The sequence below is a fragment of the Bufo bufo genome, chromosome 3, assembly GCF_905171765.1.
Source record: "Bufo bufo chromosome 3, aBufBuf1.1, whole genome shotgun sequence".
In the NCBI taxonomy this organism is placed as follows: domain Eukaryota; kingdom Metazoa; phylum Chordata; class Amphibia; order Anura; family Bufonidae; genus Bufo; species Bufo bufo.
In genome coordinates, this window is record NC_053391.1 from 469,498,585 (window position 1) to 469,513,402 (window position 14,818).

General features: G+C 44.1%; 1 protein-coding gene across 1 annotated transcript in view; it reads right to left on the minus strand.

The window, feature by feature from the left end:
* Window positions 1-13,085, minus strand: part of MYO16 (myosin XVI) — a 441,642-nt gene extending 428,557 nt beyond the window's left edge. The window contains exons 1-3 of the mRNA XM_040422330.1: window positions 12,830-13,085; window positions 11,497-11,567; window positions 8,880-9,023 (exon numbers count right to left, since the gene is read on the minus strand). Coding sequence (XP_040278264.1) covers window positions 8,880-9,023; window positions 11,497-11,567; window positions 12,830-13,055 — 441 coding nt within the window. The 5' untranslated portion in view covers window positions 13,056-13,085. The remainder of the gene's footprint in view (window positions 1-8,879; window positions 9,024-11,496; window positions 11,568-12,829) is intronic.
* Between the last annotated feature and the right edge of the window lie 1,733 nt (window positions 13,086-14,818).

The window sequence follows — 14,818 nt, forward strand, 5'->3', positions numbered from 1 at the left end:
CAGGATGGCACATCAATGCGAGCTGTGGCAAGAAGGTTTGCTGTGTCTGTCAGCGTAGTGTCAGGAGCATGGAGGCGCTACCAGGAGACAGGCCAGTACATCAGGAGACGTGGAGGAGGCCGTAGGAGGGCAACAACCCAGCAGCAGGACCGCTACCTCCGCCTTTGTGCAAGGAGGAACAGGAGGAGCACTGCCAGAGCCCTGCAAAATGACCTCCAGCAGGCCACAAATGTGCATGTGTCTGCTCAAACGGTCAGAAACAGACTCCATGAGGGTAATATAAGGACCCAACGTCCACAGGTGGGGGTTGTGCTTACAGCCCAACACCGTGTAGGACGTTTGGCATTTGCCAGAGAACACCAAGATTGGCAAATTCGCCACTGGCGCCCTGTGCTCTTCACAGATGAAAGCAGGTTCACACTGAGCACATGTGACAGATGTGACAGAGTCTGGAGACGCCGTGGAGAACGTTCTGCTGCCTGCAACATCCTCCAGCATGACCGGTTTGGCATTGGGTCAGTAATGGTGTGGGGTGGCATTTCTTTGGAGGGCCGCACAGCCCTCCATGTGCTTGCCAGAGGTAGCCTGACTGCCATTCGGTACCGAGATGAGATCCTCAGACCCCTTGTGAGACCATATGCTGGTGCAGTTGGCCCTGGGTTCCTCCTAATGCAAGACAATGCTAGACCTCATGTGGCTGAAGTGTGTCAGCAGTTCCTGCAAGACGAAGGCATTGATGCTATGGACTGGTCCGCCCGTTCCCCAGACCTCAATCCAATTGAGCACATCTGGGACATCATGTCTCTATCACGGTCGGCGTGACTATCACATACGTGACACAGAGGGAGGGAACAAGGAAGGCCCTGCCCAAGTGAGAGGGAAGATGGTGACCCCTGACTCACCTAGCGGCTGGCGCCTGGCTGCCCTGACGTCCCTAGATGGGTTCCTCACCCGTACGCCGATCACGTGCCTAAAGCCCTGGCTTTCCCTAAGCTGAGCCCTAGATAGTGAACAGGGCGGTGGGAACACTAGTCCGCACCACTAGCTCTAAAGGAAAACACCAAGGGAAGGACAGACAATACAGACTAAACATATAATCCCAGGTGGGTGACAACGGGAGACAACAAGAAGCCCAACAGGGATCCGGAGGGTAGCACTCTGGAACGACAACCAGGATTCACAACTCCAGTGGGTCAGTATAGATGTCCAGGCCGGAAGCTCTATAACTGGCAACTAGAGAAGAGTGAGGGGAGAATATAAGGAGGTTGGGAGTGGTCAGACAAGAAACAGCTGAGGAGGAGAAGCTACGGATCCCTGATTGAGACAAAAAGGATAGCAAGGCAAACACAGAAAACAATCACAAAGAAACAACGTGATCTTTAGATATAGAGCGCGCAGCCACCCGCTGCGACCTCCTGACCCCGGGTATAACGGAGTCAGACGTGGCTCTTGATACCCTCGTGACAGTCTCGCTCTATCCACCAACGTCACGTTGCACCACAGACTGTCCAGGAGTTCGCAGATGCTTTAGTTCAGGTCTGGGAGGAGATCCCTCAGGAGACCGTCCGCCACCTCATCAGGAGCATGCACAGGCGTTGTAGGGAGGCCATACAGGCAAGTGGAGGCCACACACTATTGAGCCTCATTTTGACTTGTTTTAAGGACATTATATCAAAGTTGGATCAGCCTGTAGTGTGTTTTTCCACTTTAATTTTGAGTGTGACTCCAAATCCAGACCTCCATGGGTTGAAAAATTTGATTTCCATTTTTAATTTTTGTGTGATTTTGTTGTCAGCACATTCAACTATGTAAAGAACAAAGTATTTCAGAAGAATATTTAATTAATTCAGATCTAGGATGTGTTATTTTTGTGTTCCCTTTATTTTTTTGAGCAGTGTATTTATTCAGCTATACGGCATTAGTAAGGCCTCTTTCACACTTGCGTTGTCCGGATCCGGCGTGTACTCCACTTGCCGGAATTACACTCCGGATCCGGAAAAACGCAAGTGTACTGAAAGCATTTGAAGACGGAACCGTCTTCCAAATGCTTTCAGTGTTACTATGGCACCCAGGACGCTATTAAAGTCCTGGTTGCCATAGTAGGAGCGAGGAGCGGGGGAGCGGTATACTTACAGTCCGTGCGGCTCCCGGGGCGCTCCAGAATGACGTCAGAGCGCCCCATGCGCATGGATGACGTGATCCATGCGATCACGTGATCCATGCGCTTGGGGCGCCCTGACGTCACTCTGGAGCGCCCGGGGAGCCGCACGGACGGTAAGTATACCGCTCCCCCGCTCCCCGCTACACTTACCATGGCTGTCAGGACTTTAGCATCCCGGCAGCCATGGTAACCATTCAGAAAAAGCTAAATGTCGGCTCCGGCAATGCGCCGAAACGACGTTTAGCTTAAGGCCGGATCCGGATCAATGCCTTCCAATGGGCATTAATTCCGGATCCGGCCTTGCGGCAAGTGTTCCGGATTTTTGGCCGGAGCAAAAAGCGCAGCATGCTGCGGTATTTTCTCCGGCCAACAAACGTTCCGTACCGGAACTGAAGACATCCTGATGCATCCTGAACGGATTACTCTCCATTCAGAATGCATTAGGATAATCCTGATCAGGATTCTTCCGGCATAGAGCCCCGACGACGGAACTCTATGCCGGAAGACAATAACGCAGGTGTGAAAGAGCCCTTAGTGGATTCAATCCAGGAAGGACCCGTTGGTGCTGTAAAGCATCCATACTTGGGAAAGCTGGGTACTTAAAAACTGCCGCTGTTGAAGTAGCGCGGAAAGACAAAAGCCGGAATTGACGCCCTGGAAAGTTGTGTTCTGCGGCTGTCGCTCTTAAATAGCATCTTAGGACATGCCCGAACATGCCTTCAACATGCTCGGACATACCCTGACGCGCTTCGCAAAATGGATTGTCCGTATTTCACAAAATGGACGCCGTGGGCAAAAATAAGGGCGTAGATAGATAGATATTAGAAGATAGATAGGTACGTGTCCGGTCGTGTCTCTGAAGGTCGCAGAAAGTCAAGCTATTTTTAAAACTTAAAGGGAGTCTGTCACCTACATAACATGTTTTAAACTGATGATATAGCTCTGTGGGAGGCAGATCCATAGCAATTATGGTACCCATGTTTAGTTTTTCAGAGCCTCCAAAGTACCTAAAATAAAGTTTTAAAAATATGCAAATTACCTATCGCAAGTGCCCAGGGGCGGAGAGTGTGCTGCAAGTGCCCAGTGCTCCCCACCTTACTTGCTCCTGACTCCTCCCCTCTGTATCGTCCGGCCAGCCCTGTATCCTTGCTGGGTCATTTTCGTCTCCATTCATAATCCAGAGCCTGTGCGCTTTACCGCCGGTGTACGTAACTGGCGCATGCGCACGGCATATCAGTATGCCTCTGCCCACAGTGGGCAATGTACTGCGCATGCCCGGACCCGGCGGTTAAGGGAACAGGCACTAGATTATGAATGGAGATGAGAATGACGCCGCAAGGATACAGGGCTGGCCGGACGATACAGAGGGGAGGAGTCAGGAGCAAGTAAGGTGGGGAGTACTGAGCACTTGCAGCACACTCTCCGCCCCTGGACACTTGCGATAGGTAATTTGCATATTTTTTAAACTTCATTTTAGGTACTTTGGAGGCTCTGAAAAACTAAACATGGGTACCACTAGTGTTATGGATTTGCCTCCCATAGAGCTATATCATCAGTGTAAAACATGTTATGTAGGTGACAGACTCCCTTTAATTGAGTCGCAGCCTGAATAGGAGTGGCTGGAAAAGTGACAGGTGGCCAGGGCAGGAAAAGGGGCGTGGCCACCTGTCACTTTGAGTTTAACAAGAACACCCGTCTCTTACTACTCCTACATCTAAGAACAGCATGTAGCTAAGTATTTGAACTGGTAATAACTAGATTCAGATTTTCTTCTTTGTTACTTGGGGCTTTTTGCTCTGCCGAATCCTTTATGTGTTGTCTGGTTTTCTGGTTCCCTTAATGGTCTCTTCATAATATAGCTTCTAATATTGATTGGATCCAATGAGGAAATCAATCTTCTTAGAAGCTTTTTTTTCCATTTATGAGACTTTTTGTCTCATTTACAAAATGTACATAATTGTTTATCTATATTTTCTGGAGGTTATCAAACTGAAATATGATAGACCTTCAAAGGTAGAAAAGAAACAACATGGAAAAGGAAATAACAACCTCGCAGTGACAAATAAAGAGGCTTGGCATACAGTGGGATGCGAAAGTTTGGGCAACCTTGTTAATCGTCATGATTTTCCTGTATAAATCGTTGGTTGTTACGATAAAAAATGTCAGTTAAATATATCATAGGAGACACACACAGTGATATTTGAGAAGTGAAATGAAGTTTATTGGATTTACAGAATCCAATAAACTATTACAGTGAAGGGGTTTAAGCATGCATGGGATAGGCATAAGGCCATCCTTCATATAAGATAGGGCCGGGGGCTATCCATAGTATTCAGTATATTGGGCAGACTAGATGGGCCAAATGGTTCTTATCTGCCGACACATTCTATGTTTCTATGTTTCTATGTTTCTAAGTGTGCTATAATTGTTTAAACAAAATTAGGCAGGTGCATAAATTTGGGCAACACAAAAAAGAAATGAAATCAATATTTAGTAGATCCTCCTTTTGCAGAAATTACAGCCTCTAAACGCTTCCTGTAGGTTCCAATGAGAGTCTGGATTCTGGTTGAAGGTATTTTGGACCATTCCTCTTTACAAAACATCTTTAGTTCATTCAGGTTTGATGGCTTCCGAGCATGGACAGCTCTCTTTAAGTCACACCACAGATTTTCAATTATATTCAGGTCTGGGGACTGAGATGGCCATTCCAGAACGTAGTACTTGTTCCTCTGCATAAATGCCTTAGTGGATTTTGAGCAGTGTTTAGGGTCGTTGTCTTGTTGAAAGATCCAGCCCCGGAGCAGCTTCAGCTTTGTCACTGATTCCTGGACATTGGTCTCCAGAATCTGCTGATACTGAGTGGAATCCATGCGTCCCTCAACTTTGACAAGATTCCCAGTCCCTGCACTGGCCACACAGCCCCACAGCATGATGGAACCACCACCATATTTTACTGTAGGTAGCAGGTGTTTTTCTTGGAATGCTGTGTTCTTTTTCCTCCATGCATAACGCCCCTTGTTATGGCCAAATAACTCAATTTTAGTTTCATCAGTCCACAACACCTTATTCCAAAATGAAGCTGGCTTGTCCAAATGTGCTTTAGCCCACCTCAAGCGCCACTTTGTGCTGTGGGCGGAGAAAAGCCTTCCTCTGCATCACTCTCGCATACAGCATCTCCTTGTGTAAAGTGCGCCGAATGGTTGAGCGATGCACAGTGACTCCATCTGCAGCAAGATGATGTTGTAGGTCTTTGGTGCTGGTCTGTGGGTTGACTCTGACTGTTCTCACCATTCGTCGCTTCTGTCTATCCGAGATTTTTCTTGGTCTGCCACTTCGAGCCTTAACTTGAACTGAGCCTGTGGTCTTCCATTTCCTCAATATGATCCTAACTGTGGAAACAGACAGCTGAAATATCTGAGACAGCTTTCTGTATCCTTCCCCTAAACCATGATGGTGAACAATCTTTGTCTTCAGGTCATTTGAGAGTTGTTTTGAGACCCCCATTTTGCTACTCTTCAGAGAAAATTAAAAGAGGAGGGAAACTTACAATTGACCCCCTTAAATACTCTTTATCATAATTGGATTCACCTGTGTATGTAGGTCAGGGGTCACTGAGCTTAACAAGCCAATTTGAGTTCCAATAATTAGTTCTAAAGGTTTTGGAATCAATAAAATGACAACAGTGCCCAAATGTATGCACCTGCCTAATTTTGTTTAAACAATTATAGCACACTTTCTGTAAATCCAATAAACTTCATTTCACTTCTCAAATATCACTGTGTGTGTCTCCTATATGATATATTTAACTGACATTTTTTATCGTAACAACCAACGATTTATACAGGAAAATCATGACGATTAACAAGGTTGCCCAAACTTTTGCATCCCACTGTATGTGAAAGGTACTGTGATACATGTCCTAATCAACTGCAGTGGTGCACCTACAGGGGGGGTCCAGCGGGTCTGGACCCCCCCTAGAACAACCAGACATTTTTTTTTTTATCCCTCAGGGCCGCACCGTCGATCACCACAGGCGGCGCGGCCCTGGATGTAATTGCGGCAGCGGCGGTGGTGGCGGCGGGCAGTAGGAGATGAGCGCTTCCATTGTGGAAGCGCTCATCTCCATATCCATCTGTATCGCTGTCCTCAGGACAGCGATACAGATGCCTGTGCTGCGGCAGGGGAGGGAGAGGCGTATCCCTCCCCTGTTCTTCTGATAGGCCGCAGGCACTAATGCCTACAGCCTATCAGAGGCCGGCTCAGGCGGCGCGATGACGTCATCATCGCGCCGCCTGAGCCGGGCAGCACACAGCAGGGACACAGGCCGGAAGAGCCTGCATCACATCGCTGCTGATGGAGGTAAGTATCAGTGTTTTCTATTTTTTTTCTTTTTTTTTTTTTTTTGGAGAGGGGGGGGAGCTGGCACTATGGGGGCATCTGACAATTCTTATAGCCCAATTTTTTTTGGGGGTGGCACTCTGGGGGCATTTCTTACTGGCACATTATGGGGGGGGGCACCATGGGGGAGAGGAGCACTATGGGGGGCATCTGGGGGCTCTAAAGGGGCTTTTTTTTATTGACACATTATGGGAGGCACTATAGGAGAAAACGGCACTATGGGGCATCTGGTGGCACTATATGGGCATTATTTGGGGGCACCATGGGGGAAGTGGGGGTTCTAAAGGGGACTTTTTTTCTTATTGGCACATTATGGGGGGCATTATGGCATCTGGTGGCACTAAGGGGGCATTTTTTACTGGCACATTATGGGGGGGCACCATGGGGGAGAGGAGCACTATGGGGGCATCTGGGGGGTCTAAAGCGGCTTTTTTTTTATTGACACATTATGGGGGGCACTATAGGGGAGAACGGCACTATGGGGCATCTGGTGGCACTATAGGGGCATTATTTGGGGGCACTATTTGGGGACACTATGTGGAAGTGGGGGCTCAAAAAAGGGCTTTTTTCTTATTGGCACATTATGGGGGGCATTATGGCATCTGGTGGCACTAAGGGGGCATTTTTTACTGGCACTATAGGGGAGAGCAGCACTATGGGGCATTATTTGGGGGCACTATGGGGGAGTGGAGCACTATTGGGGCATATGGTGGCACTTAGAAGGGGCATTTTTTACTGGCATATTATGGGGGACACTATGGGAAAGGGCGAGAGGAGCACTATGAGGGCATTTACTGGGGCACTATATAGGGGTATTTTATACTGGCATACATTATGGGGACATTAGCTCAACTGCGGGCACTAAGCGGGGGTATTTCATGTACGGTACTGTCATATTATAGGGAGAATTATTACTACTAGGGGGTATTAGCTTTACTACTACTGGGGGTCTATGAGGAACATGATTACTAGTATGGGCACTATAGGGGCATTATTACTACTAAGTGTGCTCTGGCAGATAATTATTTCTATTGGTGGGATTTTGGGGAGCACTGTTACTTTGGGGGGCGCCCTGGCACAGTATCAGCTTAGCACAATAATTTTTGGGGGACATTATCTTTATACTATTAGTGTCTGGGCGCAGTTATTTTTTAGAGCACTGTGTGCCAATAATTGTTGAAGGGGGCACTATCTGTGTGGTAGTAGTATTTCCAGGGGGACTTAATCTGCAGTATAGTATTGGGGGTGGCAGGAAAGGGTGCTCAGAAGATGATGGAAATGTGGGAAACTAATGTCTGTTTCTCAATCTCTGCAGAGACGGGAGATGGCTGAAAAATCATCATGGCGGTCTGGTCTAGATGGAGAAGATAAAGAAAGAGAACGTCTACAACAAAGGTAACATCACTGGATGTAAGAGGTATGGGGCGCTATGTAGGAGAGGAGATGCTCCGGCTCCCCCCCCTGCCATTTGCAGAAGGAGGAATTAGAGCTGGGTGAGGATGGCCAAAGGGGGCAGCAGGCCACGGGCGAGAGGCAGATGGTGGGGGGGGACCACAGGCCTTGAGCAGGATCTGGGGAGGGAGGAGAGCGGAGGAGCTTCCTGGCTGTAGCTTGTTGTATAAGCAGGCAGTGTAGCCAGGACAGACCCCCCCCCCCTCTCCGTATGATATGTAGAGACAGGCCTCAACTATAGAATTTCAGCTGTACAGTGTTTGTTGGGCGTGGCCTATTATATGTAGGAGGGGCTTTTAATAATGGGCCAGAGCTTTTAGAAATGGCCAAGTAAAAGAATCAGCGCAACACACTACCAGTCGGGAACAGCCTGCTGAATCCCTAAATACTGAGCGCTACCATGCACTACTGAGAACTCCGGGTCCATTCACTATAATGGGGACTGGTGGAGATTCTGTCTAAACCAGGCAAAAATATCCTGAGAATCGGTTGGACAAAAACTGTTGCGTGTTTGTCCTGCCGCTACTCAGAATATTTGACGGGTTGAGCCGGATCCCCGCCGAACCTCTTTATGACAAAATAAAATAAACTTAAATTAAAGGGGATGTCAGCGGTCAAGAGAATCAAGCCATCAGAGACCCCGCAGTTATTTATTTTTATTACATCCCAATTATCAAAAATGATTTTTAGTCCGAAAAGTGCACCCAAAGATGTCCATAGCTTTAACTGTAATGATATTAAGAGACTGAGCATAAATATAACATATTCAATATGTTGAAACAGTTGTCACAATTATACTGTGGAATTCTCTCTCTCAATATATATATATATATATGCGCAAGATCACAGAATTTTTCTGGGTACTTACAAATAGCAGCAGAAGGACAATATCAGGGTTTTCACATGCACAAGCAACATGCATAGGAGTCCAGAATTCTTCATCTTGGTGATTTACGTTAACCCCACGGTCAATGAGGATTTCTGCTGCAAATGCATTATCATACCGTGCACACTGGAAAAGATAAAGATAAGCATCTCACAGCCGGAGTGACATAGGTACAATTCAAAGAATGTTTTCACATTTTAATCCTATAATTCAAAGGATTATAGGCTCAGCATAAGTAAAATTATGTTTTTGATTTTCTGCAGGGCAGCTGTCACATATAGGAGAATAGGCAGGCTGTATGTACAGTACTGTATGTATTACAAACTATCAAAATGAACTTGCACCACGGCTGAAGGAGAGGTTGTTTCTTCAGAACGGATAACAGCGGCTGCAGAAGCCTGAAGACAATAAGCTGCAGATCACACACTGCATTCTAATCACATACACCAGGCAAAGGGGAGCTGTGTGCACCGCAAACCATTACAGAATTGAGATAAATTGGAACAAAAGCTTGGGGGAAATGATCTGAAAATTTGGAGACGGGATGAGAAAATGGGGCTGTTGTGCCAGTTTGTGTGGTCAGGAAAATATATGAAGCTTTATGACATGTAAAATGCAGTTCATGTGATATAATCCAATGTGAACTGGTAAGAAAGAAGGAATGATGGCTGCTGGGGAGCTGAGAATTCAAGAGGTTCTGTGCTGATTGCTGATACTATTGGTATTGTACAATATATCTGCTGTATGACTATATAATGCAACATAAAGACCACATTATTTATTGGCAGTCATACTCCTAAGGCCTCTTTCACACGAGCATGGCGGATTGGCTCCAGATGCGTTCAGGGTGCGTTCAGTGAAACTCGCACCATTTTGCAAGCAAGTTCAGTCAGTTTTGCGATTGCGTTCAGTTGTTGAATTTTTTCTACGCGGGTGCAATGGGTTTTGATGCAGTTTTCACTGAAAACTGAATGTTTACAAACAAGATCTCCTAGCAACCATCAGTGAAAAACACATTGCAAGTTTACTGGATTACATCCGGATGCAATGCGTTTTTCACTGAAGCCCCATTCACTTCTATGCGGCCAGGGCTTTCGTGAAAAGCGCAGAATATCGAACCTGATGCGTGAAAAATAACGCTCATGTACATAGACCTACTGAAATGAATGGGTCAGGATTCAGTGTGGATGCTATGCGTTCACCTCACACAGCGCTCCCATGCGGAAAGGAGACAATATGGACAATCGCAATACATCAGAAAATGCCTTTTATTAACTTTCTCTACATGATAAATGCCATTTGCTGAAGTGAGAAAACCCCTTTAAAGTGCACCAATCTCATGAACACACAATACTGACTTACTAGTAAGATATTTCATATGAAATACTTAATTATGGAGACAGTTCAAAGAATTAAAAACACTGGATAAACAGTATATCTGTAAAGAATAAATCAAGGCAACTGGACAACTGTAGATTTCTTGAAAACATTTCACTCGTTCTTCCAACAAGCTTTCTCAATTCTGAGTGACTGTACAAGAATTCTCTGGGAATAAATATGTAACTGAATCAACATCTGGTAATTCTACCCAGCATGGGGTCAGAGGTCATGGGGTCATGGGGTCAGAGTGTCTATAATCTGTGGTGTCCTGTAGCCAATAGTGTACTACATCAGAAAACAGTGTCTGTGTTGCAGATTCCAATAATCTGGGCCTAATATAGTGTCTATAATCTGTGGTGTTCTGTAGACAATACTGTACTACATCAGAAAACATTGTATTGCAGATTCCAATGCTCTGGGCCTTATATCGTGTCTATAATCTGTGGTGTTCTGCAGCCAATAGTGTACTACATCAGAAAACAGTGTCTGTGTTGCAGATTCCAATAATCTGGGCCTTATATAGTGTCTATAATGACCTCTGACCCCATGCTGGGTATAATTACCAGATGTTGATTCAGTTACATATTTATTCCCAGAGAATTCTTGTACAGTCACTCAGAATTGAGAAAGCTTGTTGGAAGAACGAGTGAAACGTTTTCAAGAAATCTACAGTAAGTCCAGTTGCCTTGATTTATTCTTTACAGATATACCATGACCTGGAAAAATGAGAACCTTCACAGACACTGGATAAACAGCAAATAATACAATGTAATTATCACAAATGTTCCAATTAGCTACTGAAACAACCTAATAACCTGCAGGGCAGTGAGAAAAGTTAATTTCCCTTTGGTGTCAATGTAGATCCGTCAGTAAAAACACCTATGTTATAAGAGCCTGTGCTTCATTCCATTGCTAGAATACAAGCCACTGTAAATAGTTGTAAATAACAGCCTATACTCTACTGAAGGGGTTTCTGCAGACTTTCCATATGCCCTTTTAGGTACCCCCCTCTATTAGTCAGAGCGGACATCCACACCAGAAGTGGAACCTACAGAGAATATATATAATGGAAATATATGTGCCTCTCCCATGGTTTGGATCCCCTCCTGGTTATGGAGTACAAATACTGACCATGTGAATGCGGCCTTATGTAGAATATGCTGTATGGCCTGGATACCTATTGAATAACTTCTGTGCAAGGCTTTAAAAACACACTCACCAGATGAAGTAGACATCCCCCCGAAGTGATAAGTGTATGCGGATCAGCTCCATCCTTTAGTAATTGCAAAACTGCCATGAATGACATAAATAAATAAATGCACATTATTACCATCATGAGAAAATATTTTTGCATTGGAACATTTAGTACTGACATTAGAAAATACATTGTTTCCTCTTAATAATTGGAATTTTTTCTTATCAAAAAGGTACCGTACACCAAGAGAAAGTTTCAGTGTTGGTGTAAGGTTTTTCACTATTATGTTAACCACTGACCATGATAATAATCAATTATTGATTGATTATATCATTTACTTTGCTTTTCCGTGAATGGAAGCAGTCATTGTTTCATTCAGTGGCTGAAAACTTGCGAACGTCTCATTTGGGGAATCAAAGCTCTCCCTCATTATGAGCTGTGAACCTATGCCAGGTGGAAAAGGCAGATTTTTCATTCTCTAAATGTAAAAATTAATGTTTTCATTCACTGACAGCAAGCAGAGGTCTTAAACATGACATTTTGTACAATGTCATCTGCCTTGCTGGTACTGTAGTACACTGTGGATTTTCTGCAAGCAAATCTGCAAAGGAAAATTGTGTAGCACATACACCACGTGAACATACCGTACCCTTTACAAAAAAAACGTTATAATCTATTAAACAAAACTATAATGAAAATGATCTCATAGCAGCCAAACCAGATGCTCATCTGTAGACAGTCCGGTTTTGGGGTTCTTGCCCCTCATCAGTACAGTGCAGGATGAGATGTCTTAGGGGTCGCTCACATCTCGTTTTTGCTGTGCGTCAAGCAGATACGTTTATGAACAGTAAAAAACTAATGGCTTGACGTAACCATAGACTAGAATTGAGCAAAAGCGAATATTTTTCACTCCGTTTGTCTCTGTTTCTATACATTTTTTTGAAGCACAGTATAGCGTAGCATACCAAAGTTTTCTGTGCCGCAAAAAAAACAAAACTGATCGAAACATACTTTTTCTTACGTTGAGGTCAATGAGAGACAGACGGAAACGTAAGACATTACATTTTCATCCATTAAACATATCCACTTTTTTCAGGTAATGCCTGTAAATCTTTTTCAAATCTTTATTAAAAAAGGGTTTCACAAAAATCATATACTTATAAATAAAAGACAAAAGAAACATATTGAAATGTATTCACATTCGTTAAACATTTACGTTATAAAAAGGTAAGACAACTACAAAATTACACCCTAAAAAATACGGCAGTTGTACTTTCTTTTGTACCCATTTTACAAGAATGGCTGGGCAATACTTAAAGAATCAGATACAAATGGTTGAACATAAGCGTCCTCCTACCTTCTTTGTCATCATGGTGGATTATTGCGTCTTGTATCTTCTCAGGGAGCTGGAAATGAACTTTATAATTTTTTCTCTGCTTGCTTTTTCTCTTATAAGCATCTTGTTTTTGCAAAGCCTTTTCTCTTTCATAATAGACCTTAATCTGCTCACAGCGCATACGTCTCACCAGGCGCTGGCGCTGCCCCAATGGAAGGGACTCCAGCAAACACTGGTCAATTTCCATGTCATGAGATCGAAAAACATTACAAAGCTGGAAACAGCCTACAAGAGAAATATAGAATAGAAAGGGGGAAGAGTTATTAGAATTTACACTTACAGTCACTGTACTTTCAAACAATTTCATTCAAGTTGAGAGTGGCTGACTATGGAGTACACAATATTCATGGTGTTTCTTTTTGCTTATCTTCTTTTCCTTATAAATTACATATGTATGCAGAATAATTTCATTAAATTGTTTGGATTGTACATAGATTAGCACATAAAGGTGCTCATACACACAACAGCAGAGTCAGCCGATCCATATGCATGGGGCTGTGCCAGATCTCCTTGAATAGATTATGTCAGAAGGACAGATTGAATTTGATCACAACCGATCCTTTGTTCTCACAGGAGTTAAGCCACCTGCAAAGGTGTCTAGCATCTACTTACTCTCCAGCTAAAACACATGTGGTCTTGGATAAACTGAGTGTGCATTGGGAAACAGCTGCTGGCCAAATGAATGCCCAGTTAGTTATTGAAGGTGCATGGGCACCTTTGCAAATAAAAAGTAAAGAACACACCCTATCAACAACATCAACCTGTAATGGAGGCTTCTGTGACTTGGTGCATCAAACAAGTCTATTATGGAAGCCAAATAGAATAAAGAAATACCCCAAAGAACAGAGATGAATTTAAAACTTTTCAAACAGAAGCTTATAAACTTACAATACAATGCTGTCAGGACATTAAGCACTGACTTTTCTAGGCTGTTTTCCTAGTCATCCGGCACTTAAGGCATTCAGTTAGGACCCTATGCCAGCAGTCCCAGATATAAAAGCAAACCACAATGCAAGTGGTATCTAGAGCTTTAGCCACTTGCATGTTCTCTATTATGGACAAGGTGCTTCCCACTGAAGCAGCACTTTGTCCCACAGCATTAAAGGGAAGCTGTCACCACAAAAATGCCAATTTAATCTGCAGACAGCATGTTATAGTGCAGGAGTTACATAGTTGCATGGTTAATACGGTTGAAAAAAGACAAACGTCCATAAAGTTCAACCAAGGGAAAGGTGGGGACGCGAATCCCAGAAGGAAGTGAGAGTCAGAATTTCTACGCTTTTTCATAAGCATTTATGTTTTTTACTTTTATGAATTTGTCTAAACCCTTTTTGAAACTGTCCACTGTTCCTGCTGTTACCACGTCCTGAGGAAGTCTATGCCACAGATTCACAGTTCTCACAGTAAAGAAGCTTTGACGCTTCTGGAGACTGGACTTTTTCTTCTCCAGTCGGAGGCAGTGCCCCCTTGTCTTTTGAGCACATTTTACATGGAACAGCTTTTCGCCGTATTTTTTGTATGGCCCATTTATATACTTGTACAGGTTAATCATGTCCCCTCTTCTCAAGACTAAATAAATTCAATTCCTTTTTCTTCATAACTAAGACCCTCCATGCCCCTTATCATTTTAGTCGCTCTCCTCTGTACTTTTTCCAGCTGCACTGTGTTCTTTCTATGTACTGTTGCCCAGAACTTGACTGCATATTCCAGATGAGGCCGCACCAATGCTTTGTAAAGTGGTATATTACATCCCTGCCCCGCGAGTCCATGCCTCGTTTAATGCATGACAATATCCTGGTGGCCTTAGAAGCAGCTGATTGACATTGTGCGCTGTAATTTAATCTACCATCTACAAGGACACCCAAATCCTTCTCCATAAGTGACTCTCCCAGTGCTACATCACCTAGGATATATGAAGCAAAAAGATTATTACTACCAAGATGCATAACT